The 11,476-nt window shown below is 48.3% G+C and overlaps 1 protein-coding gene across 1 annotated transcript in view; it reads left to right on the forward strand.

The window, feature by feature from the left end:
* Positions 1–261: 261 nt before the first annotated feature.
* STX12 (syntaxin 12) overlaps positions 262–11,476 on the forward strand; it is a 15,565-nt gene continuing 4,350 nt past the window's right edge. The window contains exons 1-6 of the mRNA XM_066573511.1: positions 262–656; positions 6,448–6,517; positions 6,606–6,705; positions 6,947–7,084; positions 7,906–7,949; positions 10,650–10,755. Coding sequence (XP_066429608.1) covers positions 521–656; positions 6,448–6,517; positions 6,606–6,705; positions 6,947–7,084; positions 7,906–7,949; positions 10,650–10,755 — 594 coding nt within the window. The 5' untranslated portion in view covers positions 262–520. The remainder of the gene's footprint in view (positions 657–6,447; positions 6,518–6,605; positions 6,706–6,946; positions 7,085–7,905; positions 7,950–10,649; positions 10,756–11,476) is intronic.

The raw sequence follows: 11,476 nt of genomic DNA on the forward strand, positions 1-11,476 counted from the left end.
TTCTGGGTTATCTGTCACCACTATTTAAATTAATTTCACAAACGTTTTACCAATACATATGTGTAATAATATGCAAATACGGAAGAAGGAATAATACCTCCGCAGCGCCACCTATTGGATGGCTGCAAACACGTCTCCTCCCTCACCTTCCAGGTGCTTCCCTTCCCTATATGCGTAATAAAAACACTATCTTATCACCCGGGGGATTAGGACGAGCACAGCAGCACAACATTACAGGGCAGGCCGGAGGACTTTGGAGCCTGGTACTCCATCTGCTACAGACGCCACACTATCCGGCACTGTGATTGGACATTAGTCAGCCGGCTCCGGCGCTGATACACAGTGTGGTCACAAGATGAAGGCGTCCATTATCCACCCTGCAGCTGGGAGCAGCTGATCCGAGCCACGCCCACTCCCATCGTCGAGAAGTAGCAGCAGCGGATCACTCGCCACGCCCCCTCCTGACGGCATCTCACCCTCGGGCGTTGCTCTGCGGCTGCGCAATGCTCCTGTGACCGGTATGGTAGACAGAAGAGATCCAGGCCGAGGATACATCATCATGTCCGGACAGTGGCCACACAGCTCGGCCCGGGGGCGAGATTTCACCGGCATCATCCAGGCCTGCAGCGGCAACATCCAGCGGATCAGCAACAACAGTGAGCGGAGGGGGCGGTGCATGGGAGCTGTCAGCTGCGGCCGGGTGCAGCAATTATAGCGGGGGCTGTGTGTGTATATTTATATATAGTACCTGCCGTCGGGTTCCATTCAGGTTCTGCCCCAGTAGCCTTGTGGGGGAGCACTGCATGGGGCCACACTGTTAGTGAGATGGACCACTGTAGTGTGGGGGGCTCCGGCTGTCTCCCCTACATCTACGGGAACTCCGTCAGTCTCTGCTGTATCTCCAGGTGGCTGTAGTGTGGAGGGTGCGCCATATTCCTAGCGTGGGGGCTCCGTCCGTCTGCACCGTACCTACGGGGCGGCTGTGGCGTGGGGGGCTCCGTCCGTCTGCACCGTACCTACGGGGCGGCTGTGGCGTGGGGGGCTCCGTCCGTCTGCACCGTACCTACGGGGCGGCTGTGGCGTGGGGGGCTCCGCCGTACCTACGGGGCGGCTGTGGCGTGGGGGGCTCCGCCGTACCTACGGGGCGGCTGTGGCGTGGGGGGCTCCGCCGTACCTACGGGGCGGCTGTGGCGTGGGGGGCTCCGCCGTACCTACGGGGCGGCTGTGGCGTGGGGGGCTCCGCCGTACCTACGGGGCGGCTGTGGCGTGGGGGGCCCTGCCCGTCTGCGCCGTATCTACGGGGCGGCTGTAGCGTGTAGTAAACTGCGCTGTTCTGTACCCAAATAGAACTGAAACAAACAGCATCTTTGTCATCCTATCCCAAAGTGGTGTCACTTGTGACAGTGGATGTCCCCTCCAGGGGTCTGCGCCGGACCCTGCGGACACAACCCCACAGTGACAATCTGGGAACCCTCCACCTGCAGTTACAACTGCGGTGGGCACGGGGTCCGCACAGCAGGCCGCTCTCATATCTGCGGTGGAGGGTCTAGTTTCCCTGCTCTGTTCAGGGAGCTGGATAGAAGGGGGGGATTCTCCTGGGCGAATGGGGTGTGTTATGATGGAGCCGAACAGCACTGGATGGACCCCCTTGACGATAAGGCCTCTCTCACACAGGCGTTTTTACAGCGTTTAGCGGTCGTTTTTAATGCCTACACCGCTGTAGTGAGCCTCCATCCATCTCACTGGGGCCGCTCAGACGAGTGAAATGACCGCAGTATGTTCCGTTTTCAGACGTTGCAGCAGGTTTTTGATGCCCTACATCACCCATTGAAGTGAATGGGGCGTGTTAAAAATGGCGTTAAACGCTTTTAGAGCAGCTTACTATGTCACTGGGGGGTTGATATCGGCTTGCTTTGGCTGTAAAACGCGGTATTGAAAAGTGCAGGGTTTTTTCAAACACTTGTGTGAGGGGGCTCATGGGGTCCGCTTGGTTTCCGCTCAGCTGCCCGGCGTCTTGCTGTAAGACGACGCTACATGCAGCGCTGTTCCTTCCGGAGTCTCCAGTGCAGATGTGAACCGGCCCTGTGTAGGGCAGCTGAGGGTCAGGAAGGGTAAAACCCCCCGCAGCCTCCGGGATATGTGGACCGCTGCGATGACGTGTTCTAGTCTGCAGCTCCTTCCTACTTGATCACTTCTCCGGGACCTTGGGTGGATCTACTGATGCTGTCTAATATTTATACTGTCACCTTGTGGCAGGCGGTGTAAAAAAATATATATAATAAAAAATGTGCCAGTTTCATTCAAGTGGTTAAGGCTGGATGATAAACGTGGCACATCTTTAGACACTTGTGGCTATTGGCTGATTTAGGTTGGCGCACGCTGCTAGGACCCCTCCTCATGGAGAGGGGGGCGCAGTGCGCTATTGTTTGTTTTGTTCATTTGCTTCATAAATAGGTGTAGGACTGGCGTTCTGCAGCAGATATTGGCCGGGCGGCATCTTGTGACGAGGAGCAGGAAGACTGACAGCGGTGAAGCCGTGTGACCAGCCTGGGGCAAAGCTGAAGGTCCTGTGATAGGAACCAGTCTTGTGGGAAAACAAGGCCCATTGATGATGGCGCTGCGACCGTACAAACGCCTCTAATTACACTGATCTTGGAGGGGCTGAAATCACATGTCGTTAAGGCGTTGCAGTTGGCGGCGAGGGGACAGCAAGTGGAAATCAAATCCACTCGTGGCTGGAAAATCGCAGCATGCTCCATTTCTATGAAGTCAATGAAAGCCGTCCGACCCGCGGCCCTTCCGCAATGACATTACGGAAAGGCCGCGGGTACCCGCATCATCACCTAGTGACTATGTGGGAAAAGCAGTGATTTGGAAGAAAAGCAAACCTTTACTGTGCAAGTTTGACGGCTCGCCGTGTGGACCATCCACAGTACAGTTATGGCAGGTACACACGGGTGCCGGCTGCTACCAGGGCTGCGGGGGTCCACATGCGGAATCGGACCTCTCCGTGTGCAGGCGGCCTTAGTCACGATGTAGGATGGTGCATCAGTAGGGAGGAGATGGTGGAACACTCCTATCACTACTCCCCCCTTACAATATATTAGGTTACTACTGAACTCTGCATTCAGATAGGCTTCTGCAGGGTTGGTAATCTACTCTAAAAGAAACCACACACCTCAGAGAAAAGTCATCTTTCTGGCAGAATCTACCCTGAAATATAGATTCTATGGTAGTATAGGTTCATCAGAGTCACAGGCTCACCGGCTTTCTATTGGACTTGGCAATTCTTCAGGAACCTATTGAGTCATGGGTGCTCACATGGCAGTCTGCTGACCATTACAAAGGCTAGTATCCCTAAGCACATAAACTATGCTGATGATACACCAAAGCTTCACGTCCGCGGGCACAATTGAATTGCAGAATCCGTGCATGTTACCCGCACGAATGATCTGCAGTTCAGTCAGCCCATAGACAATCGTTGGGCATCTGCAGGTAATTGAAAACCTGTGGAAGTCATTTTTCCTGATTTACGGATCGTACGTGCAGGAAAAAAATCACAGCATGCTCCATTTTTCTGTGGGTCCTGCACGGACGGCTGCCATTGAAATCAATAGAAGCAGTCTGATCTGCGGCACACCTACAGCTGACACTTACGGACTAGCCATGGATCCTACGGGAAAGCAGGAGAGTTCAACCCCTTAAGGACCAGTTCAACCCCTTAACCCTTTCCAATCCAATGTCGGGCCTGCCCCGACATCATCATTTTCCTCCACAGCTCCGATGTCGGGGCAGGCCCGACACTGCAGTGCAGGAGTGCATCTGCACCCGATCGCCAGACACATCGGGTGCAGATACACTTGTGCACTGGTCCCCATCGAGGACCCCCTAGGAGAAGGCAGAAAGGGTTTTTAACCCTTTCTGCCTTCTCCTTTACACATTACATAGCGCTCAATTAGCGTTATGTAATGCATAGAGATTCCGGCCGGCCGGCGATCATGTGACCACCGGTGTTACCTGACCCCCGGCGGTCACATGAACTCCGAGCCGGGAGCCTGCACTGTGGGACCTGCTTACCTGACCGGCGTCTTGCGCGTTCTCCTTCTGTCTCCCGGCAATCATGTGACCGCCATGTGCCACCTGACCCCAGCGGTCACATGATCGCCGAGCCGGGAGGCAGAAGGAGAATGCGGAAGACGCCTGACAGGTAAGCAGGTCCCTACACGGCGCAGTGAGCACCTGCACCCTCCTGAATTCTGTCAGTTCAGGAGGGTGCAGGGAAAATGTATTTTTTCTCACCCATTTTCCCCAGCTCCAATTTATTTGGAGCTGGGGAGAATGGGTGAGAAAAAATAAATGGATTGGAAAGGGTTAATGACACATAGGGCTATATTTTTTCACTGACTTTTTCCCCCCCAGTTTCTTAGTTTTATTGGGGATAAAAAGCAAAAAAAAATTATATATTTTTTTAACATTTATAGTTATTCTTTTTTTAAGTTAGTATATTTACGCTAAAATAAAGTATAGTAATCATTTAGTCTCGGACAACTTGGTATATAATATGTATGGTTTTAGATTACAGGGCGCACAGGGCGACTGTTTTGGTTGGTGTCAGCTTTGGGTTATTTTCTTTTTTATGTATAGATTTTAATTTTATTCCTGTAATTTTGTTCTAATGTTGTTTTTTTTTTACCATCTATGGCCCCCATAATGTCATATAAAGTTCCATTTACACGGGACGAATATCGGGCAAACGATGCCCGACACATGTCCCTGTGTTTCCTCGCTCCCACGCTCCTGCACGAGAGCTAGCAGAGCAGGTTGGTTCACGGAGCGGCCAGCAGGGGAGCGGGGCAGGAGATTTCTCTCCTCTTGCTCCCCCGCCCCTCTCCATTGAGATAACACAGCAGCCGTGAACGGCCGCTGTTTAAACTGAGTGATGAGTGGCTGCTGTGTTATCTCAATGGAGAGGGGCGGGGGAGCGAAAGGAGAAAAATCTCCTGCACTGCACCTCCCCCTGCTGGCTGCTCTGAACCAGCCAGCTCTGCTAGCTCTCGTGCAGGAGCATGGGAACGAGGAAACAGGGACGAGTGTCGGGCATCGTTTGCCCAATAATCGTCCCGTGTAAATGGGCCTTAAGACCTCTGGGGGACACTCGCACATTGTTTTAAATTTTGACACTTTTCCAATGTAGCTGGGGCATCCATAGGAGCCCCAGTTATAAGGAAAACATCACCTGTAGTGACAATAATCACTGACAGAGCTGATCAGGGTCCGCTATGACCATCTATGCTGTAGCAGGGGATCCTGACGATCACTTGACTGCCGACTCGCGTAGTGGAAGTTATACTTCCACTTTGTAGTACATAGCGCTCATTGAGCACTGTGTACTAAAGAAAGGAGGCAGAAAGGGTTAAAAATCCCTCCTCCGTGTTATCAGCTGTGACTAACAGCTGACAACCCAACATGCATCTGATTTATTGCAGAAGCAGGGGCTTCAAACCCCAGGCGTATTTTTACTGTTGGCTGGGTTTAAAGCCCAGGACCAAGCGCCATAAATTTACAGTGCCCTTAATGGGTTAAAAAAAAACAAAAACTCCACTGCACATGTGTGGTGGCACGCCCGCCCTCCTTCGCATTGGAGAAGATGGAGGAACCCACACAGCCACGCAGAGCATCCGGACAGGTAAGCAGTGCCCTCTTGCCGCGGGCGGGGTGGGATTCTGCTGCAGGCTCCCGCCCACGGAATCTGACCTGCCCGTGGACATGAGGCCGAAAGGTCTAGAGTTCTTTCACCACAGAACTACTACTTATTTACCTTTTTTTAATGGTGTATTCCACTGAAGGGGTGCCTGCACATGCTACAGCCATTCTGCAGTAACAGCAATACCGCTAATTTCCAAGTGGCTCTTTGATAAAATTTCAGGTCTAGCCCAGCAATTACTGGTATTCCACATGCAGAATGGCGCAGTGTGTGCTGGCGCCCAAGTATTCTGACTTCATGTAGTAACACCTGATGGGGACGCTCATCATCCCTAGAACAGAAGGGCTGACACACAACCCCATCTGCACTGGTGCAGACTTCCAGCATTGGAGGTCTACACAGTACTGGAAGTTAATATCTGAGTAGTGTTGGGCAGGAGCCTTACAGACCTTCATGATCCACTTGGTGGTCCTAAAAAGGAAAAACTTTAGTCAAAACTGCGAGGCGATCAGCTTGCTTGTATGTGTTCTAGAACTGTACATTAAGGGTTTGTGCTCCTTGCATTCACCTTCATGACACTGATTTACACACCAGGAAATGTTACAGTAAAGACATATATTCCCATTCACGGCATACCCTGGGGTTTATTAGCCAGATCTCAGACTGTCATTGTGCTTTAGATGGCAAATTGTTTTTAAGTTTGTCCCAGTTGATTTATCCTCTTTTTTTTCCCCCCTTTTTAGCTGCTCAAATTCGAACCTTGTTGAATCAACTTGGAACCAGTAATGATTCTAGCAAGCTCCAACAGAACCTGTAAGTAGTATATTGTGGCAGTGATGTGTTTGAGGATGTCTGCAGGCCTCTCGTGAGATCTTGACTCTTCTTCTCTCCCTGTGTGCAGCCAGCAGATCCAGCATTCCACTAATGTTTTGGCCAAGGAAACCAACACCTACTTGAAGGATCTTGCATTGGTTCCCACTGCGTTGTCTCCCACAGAGCAGGTAACACATTCTTTTTATTAAGTTGCAATGTAAGTAATAGCGTGTAAATTAAGACCGTGTTGGTGATCTGACTGTGTTGGTGATCTATCGCCAAAGTGGATAAATGTGAAGGAGAAAAAAAAATCAACTTGCCAATTCTTATACAGACTTCAGAGTTAACTGAGCCTTCTGCATCCCATCGGACTTTTGCCATTATCGTGTTAGTGTTTGTATTGTAATACTCTGCATTGGTTACTTACAGCGTCAGCAAAAACTGCAGAAGGAGCGGCTTATGAATGACTTTTCAGCTGCACTTAACAATTTTCAAGCTGTTCAGAGACAAGTGTCAGCAAAGGAGAAGGAGATGGTAGCACGTGCCAGAGCCGGGTCCAGGCTGTCTGTGAGTCTTGTCTTGGGATATTCTTTATGTAACGTATGGCATATCAGACGTTGGGCTGACTTCTTGTTACTAGCATGGAAGTCATGTTGTCAGATAATACAGTATGCATAGTCTGAAGATAGAGTAAATGTACACTTTACTGACAACAGAATCTGAAAGCTGCTGGTATCCAGTTGGATTTTGTCACCGGGCCCTATAGAACTGCTGTAGAGACTGTTGGGTACCTTCCCGTGAGGGACTCAATTTGGCAAATTTATCAGTAATGTCTTAACCCCTTAGTGATCACCGATACGCCTTTTGACAGCCTACATCAGAGGCTTATGTATGAAGAGATCGCAGCTGTTAGCCCTTTAAACACCGTGGCATTTAAATCCCCCAAGCAATGTTAGAGAATCCTGGGTTTTTTTTCAGTCTACTGCATCATTTTGCTATTTAAAGGACCTTTTTAGGACTTAAATGGTTTTTCTACATGCTTAGAAATGTGTGTTTAAAAAAAAATCAAAGAAAAATCTCCTTCAGCGGCCCCCTCTCCAGCACTGGTGCCCACAACTTAGAGCCTGGCTGCACAATACATGCTTCAGTGGTAACTCTTCCATGGCTGCACGGAGAGCTGCTGAAGCAGGGGTGTAGACATTTCATTTTATACATTATAAGCCTGTGGAGATCTCAATCAAACCCCGCCTCCACACCCCACTTTTTTTTTTTTTTTTTTTTTTATCCCAGAAAATCCATTTAAACCAATGTAACTGGCTTACTTAGGGCTATCAGTAGGTATTAACTGCATTTATAGATTGAGAAACCTGCTTTTTTTCCCCCTCAAGGCTGATGAAAGGCAGAAGGAAGAACCACTCGTTTCCTTTGAGAAGTAAGTACAGGGCGATGGCTGACAAGGTGTTGTATGTTTCTAGAGGTGATACACATATGGGACAAATTCATCAAGCTGAAATTTACTACTATGAAGTGGGTTACATGGACCAGTGACAGCTTCCCCTCCAGTGGTGCATCTTCAGACTGCAGCTTGGGGGTCAAATTTGAATTACATTTAAGTTGCCTTTTTTTTTTTTTTTTTTATGACCATTTAGTGTGAATTCTCAGATAACCGATGAATTCTTCCCATGTATATTTCGGTGCACCAGTGAGTTGCAGAACATATAGCTAGGTTGATCTTAAACCTTTTTGTTCTTAAAGGGGTTCTGTCTTGGGAAATAAAAATCAATGTGTACCTATTCCTCCCCAGGCAGTCTTCTTACCGCATCTTCTCCTGGCTCCTGCAGTCCCCCGGGTCACCTCATCGCAAGCTGAGTGGATCCTCTTCTTCCTGTGGGGTTACGTATTTTTTTCAGCATTCTCCTTTCTGCAGGTCAGTGTAGGTTACGTCACTATTGACGCAACGTACATAGACTTAACAGGAAGAAGAGGATCTGGCTTGCGGTGAGGTCACCCAGGAGACTGCAGGAGCCAGAAGAAGATCAGAGAGAAGATGCAGTAAGAAGACTTAAGGCCTCATGTCCACGGGGAAAATCAGGCCCGCTGCAGATTTTCCATGCAGAATCCCGCAGCGGGTCCCTCCTTTTCCGCAGACATGAGGCTAAAAAGATTAAACTTACGTGTCCAGACGCTGCGGATCTTCCCTCCGTCAGAGACGGATCTTCTTTCTTCAGCCCAGCGGATGTGCTCGGCACACCTGCAGTATGCCGCGCGCATGCGCCGGGCACTCCATTATTTTATTCATTTATTTTTTTTCTTAAACTCCTGCTCTCCGGCGCAGGAGAGCAGAAATTCAAGTGCGGGTGTGCCGCGGATCCGGACGGCTTCCATAGGCTTCAATAGAAGCCTGCGGGAGACCCGCACTAAATATGGAGCATGCCGCGGGTGTTTTCCCGCAGACGCAATCCGCGCCTCAGGGGAAAATGGCATCCGCAGGTATTTAACTACTTGCGGGTGTCCAATGCATCCCTATGGGGCGCAGATCACGCTGCGGGAAAAACACTGCGGATTCCTAATTTTATTTTACCAGTGGACATGAGGCCTAACTGGGAGGAATAGGTAAGTGCTAAAATTAGTTTTTTTTTCTAATCACTAACCACTTTAAAATGTCTCCAACACTGTTTTCCAACAATACTGGTATTGATTTAAAATGTCAGATTTAGACCTCACAGACACAGCAGGAATTTCTTGTGGTGCTTCATTGGGCAGCCTATGTCAATGATAACACCACATGCTACTGTTTTCCTTTTATTTGTATTGAACCTGACCTCCATATAACATTAGAGGCATACAGACAGCACAGCCCCACGTGCTTCCATGGGGGCCCTATTACACCTCCATACAACTTGGGCTGTGTTATGGATGTGTGCATAAGACTGTACAGTATCAGTCCAGTGCTCTCTAGAAACCATTAACTCTTAAAGGCAGTGTTTGGGCTCATTGAGATGGATATATTTGAACATCTTACAAAGACCTAGAAAACATTGTCTAAAAAGGCATGCAAACACAATTAGCATTTTGCCATACTTTTGTTTTGTTTTTTTTCTCCAAATTGCAGCATGCCCTATCGCATGGCATATGGTGTAACTTTTCACCCTATTGAAATAAATGGGATGTAAATATGCAGCATGTGCTTCTTTTGCCCAGTTTGGCTGCATAATTACATTAATCAGTCTTTTCTATTGGACAAATACAGATCCATATTTGCCCAGTACAAAATAAAACCAATTAAAGTAAATGCAGTTTCATCCTTCTTACTCATTTGAGTCAGCGCTTGGTCATAGATCACAGACCTCGCAATGAGATCAAATGTACAGTTGTACCAAAATGTAATCAAACACTGATAACTTGCTGCAACAAGTCACAACAAAAGCTATTGTACAGAATCTTCCATGGCATCCTGACAAAGGCCTCCCATGTAACTCGGTCTATTAAACCCCACCTCCTGCAGAATCTAATAGGCTTAGTACAATGCACTACCTAAAGGCCCATTTACACGAGCAGATAATCGCTCAAAGATCGCGATTATTGTGAGCGATTATTTTGCATAAAAAATAATTGATATTCAAGCAACTTCTCAGCTACTTTAAATACCAATTCTGTTTGTAAATGAAGCCTTCCTTAAATGCAGGCTAATATCCCAGGCTATTATCTGCGCTCAGATCCTTTGTTCTCCACAGGGAAAACAATGCTATCAGCACCCCACCCCCAATCGTCGATTAGTGAATTTTTAGCGATAATCGTCCAGTGTAAATGAATAAGTAATGTAGTGTAGTATTTTAGCAAATAGTGCAGAGGGGCGGAGAGGGGGTGGGAGCTTAGAGCACTGCTCTCGGCTCTTCCAGCCTCCTTCCCCTGCAGAGAGGCAACGTATATCGGCTGGGCGTGAAAACCCAGCCAATATACGTTCGTCTGAATCCAGCCTAAGACATACAATGTGTTCATCACTAAGGGGTTAATGTTTGAGTTATACACGTGTATGACTTCATATCATATGCCAGATACATACTAGCTGTCTGTTGTACCCATGTATGATTCCTGAGTTGCTTTTTTTTTTTTTTCCTTTCCCTCCCCCAAGTAATGAAGATTGGAATCAAATGCAAAGCCAAGAGGAAGATCTTGGAATCACCGAAGAGGACTTGGAACTTATAAAAGAGAGAGAGAGTGCAATCCAGAAATTAGAGGTAAAATTTTATTAACTGTATAATTTATCAACTTGGGGCCACGGCTGTTTTTTTTTTTCTTTTGTAGCCCATTCCAAGAGCTAGAACTGTATTTTTCTACTGAATAAGTGCATGTTTTTTATTTGCGGGATGATTTGTTCTCGTTTTTAATAGCCCCATACAATGTATTGAGAAACACTTAGGCCGCCTGAAGACGGGCGGGTCGGATCCGGCGGCGAGGACTCTTGCCACGGGACCTGACCTGAGCGCCCTGCAGAGAGCGGCGCATACTTGCCCGCGGCTCCGGCTGTTTGATGTGCCGGCGCATGCGCAGACTGGAGCCGGCGGCGGGTGAGTGCAATCCCCGCACAGAAATAGGACATGCCGCGGTTTGTTTGCCGCGCGAGATTTTGCACGGCCAAACCGCAGCCGTCTGCATAGGATTGCGTTTGTTAACGCAATCCTATGCAGGCTTGCAGCGGTGGAAATCCCACTCGTGTGCAGGTGCCCTTAAGCATTGGGGAGGGGGTGGGATATGCAATTGTGCAATTTTTTTTCTAGCAATACTACATTTTATATAGTTTTTTTTTTGTATAACATACAACTTCTGAGAAAAGTGGGGTTTTTTTCTGTATTTTTTGCGTTTTGATATATATATTTTTTTTTATTAAACTTTTAGTTCTTCCTTGCTTATCCCCAAAGGGTGCTTGTACAATGTACTGCAATAATTGAGTGTCACAAT

Source organism: Eleutherodactylus coqui, chromosome 1 (genome assembly GCF_035609145.1).
Source record: "Eleutherodactylus coqui strain aEleCoq1 chromosome 1, aEleCoq1.hap1, whole genome shotgun sequence".
Classification (NCBI taxonomy): Eukaryota; Metazoa; Chordata; class Amphibia; order Anura; family Eleutherodactylidae; genus Eleutherodactylus; species Eleutherodactylus coqui.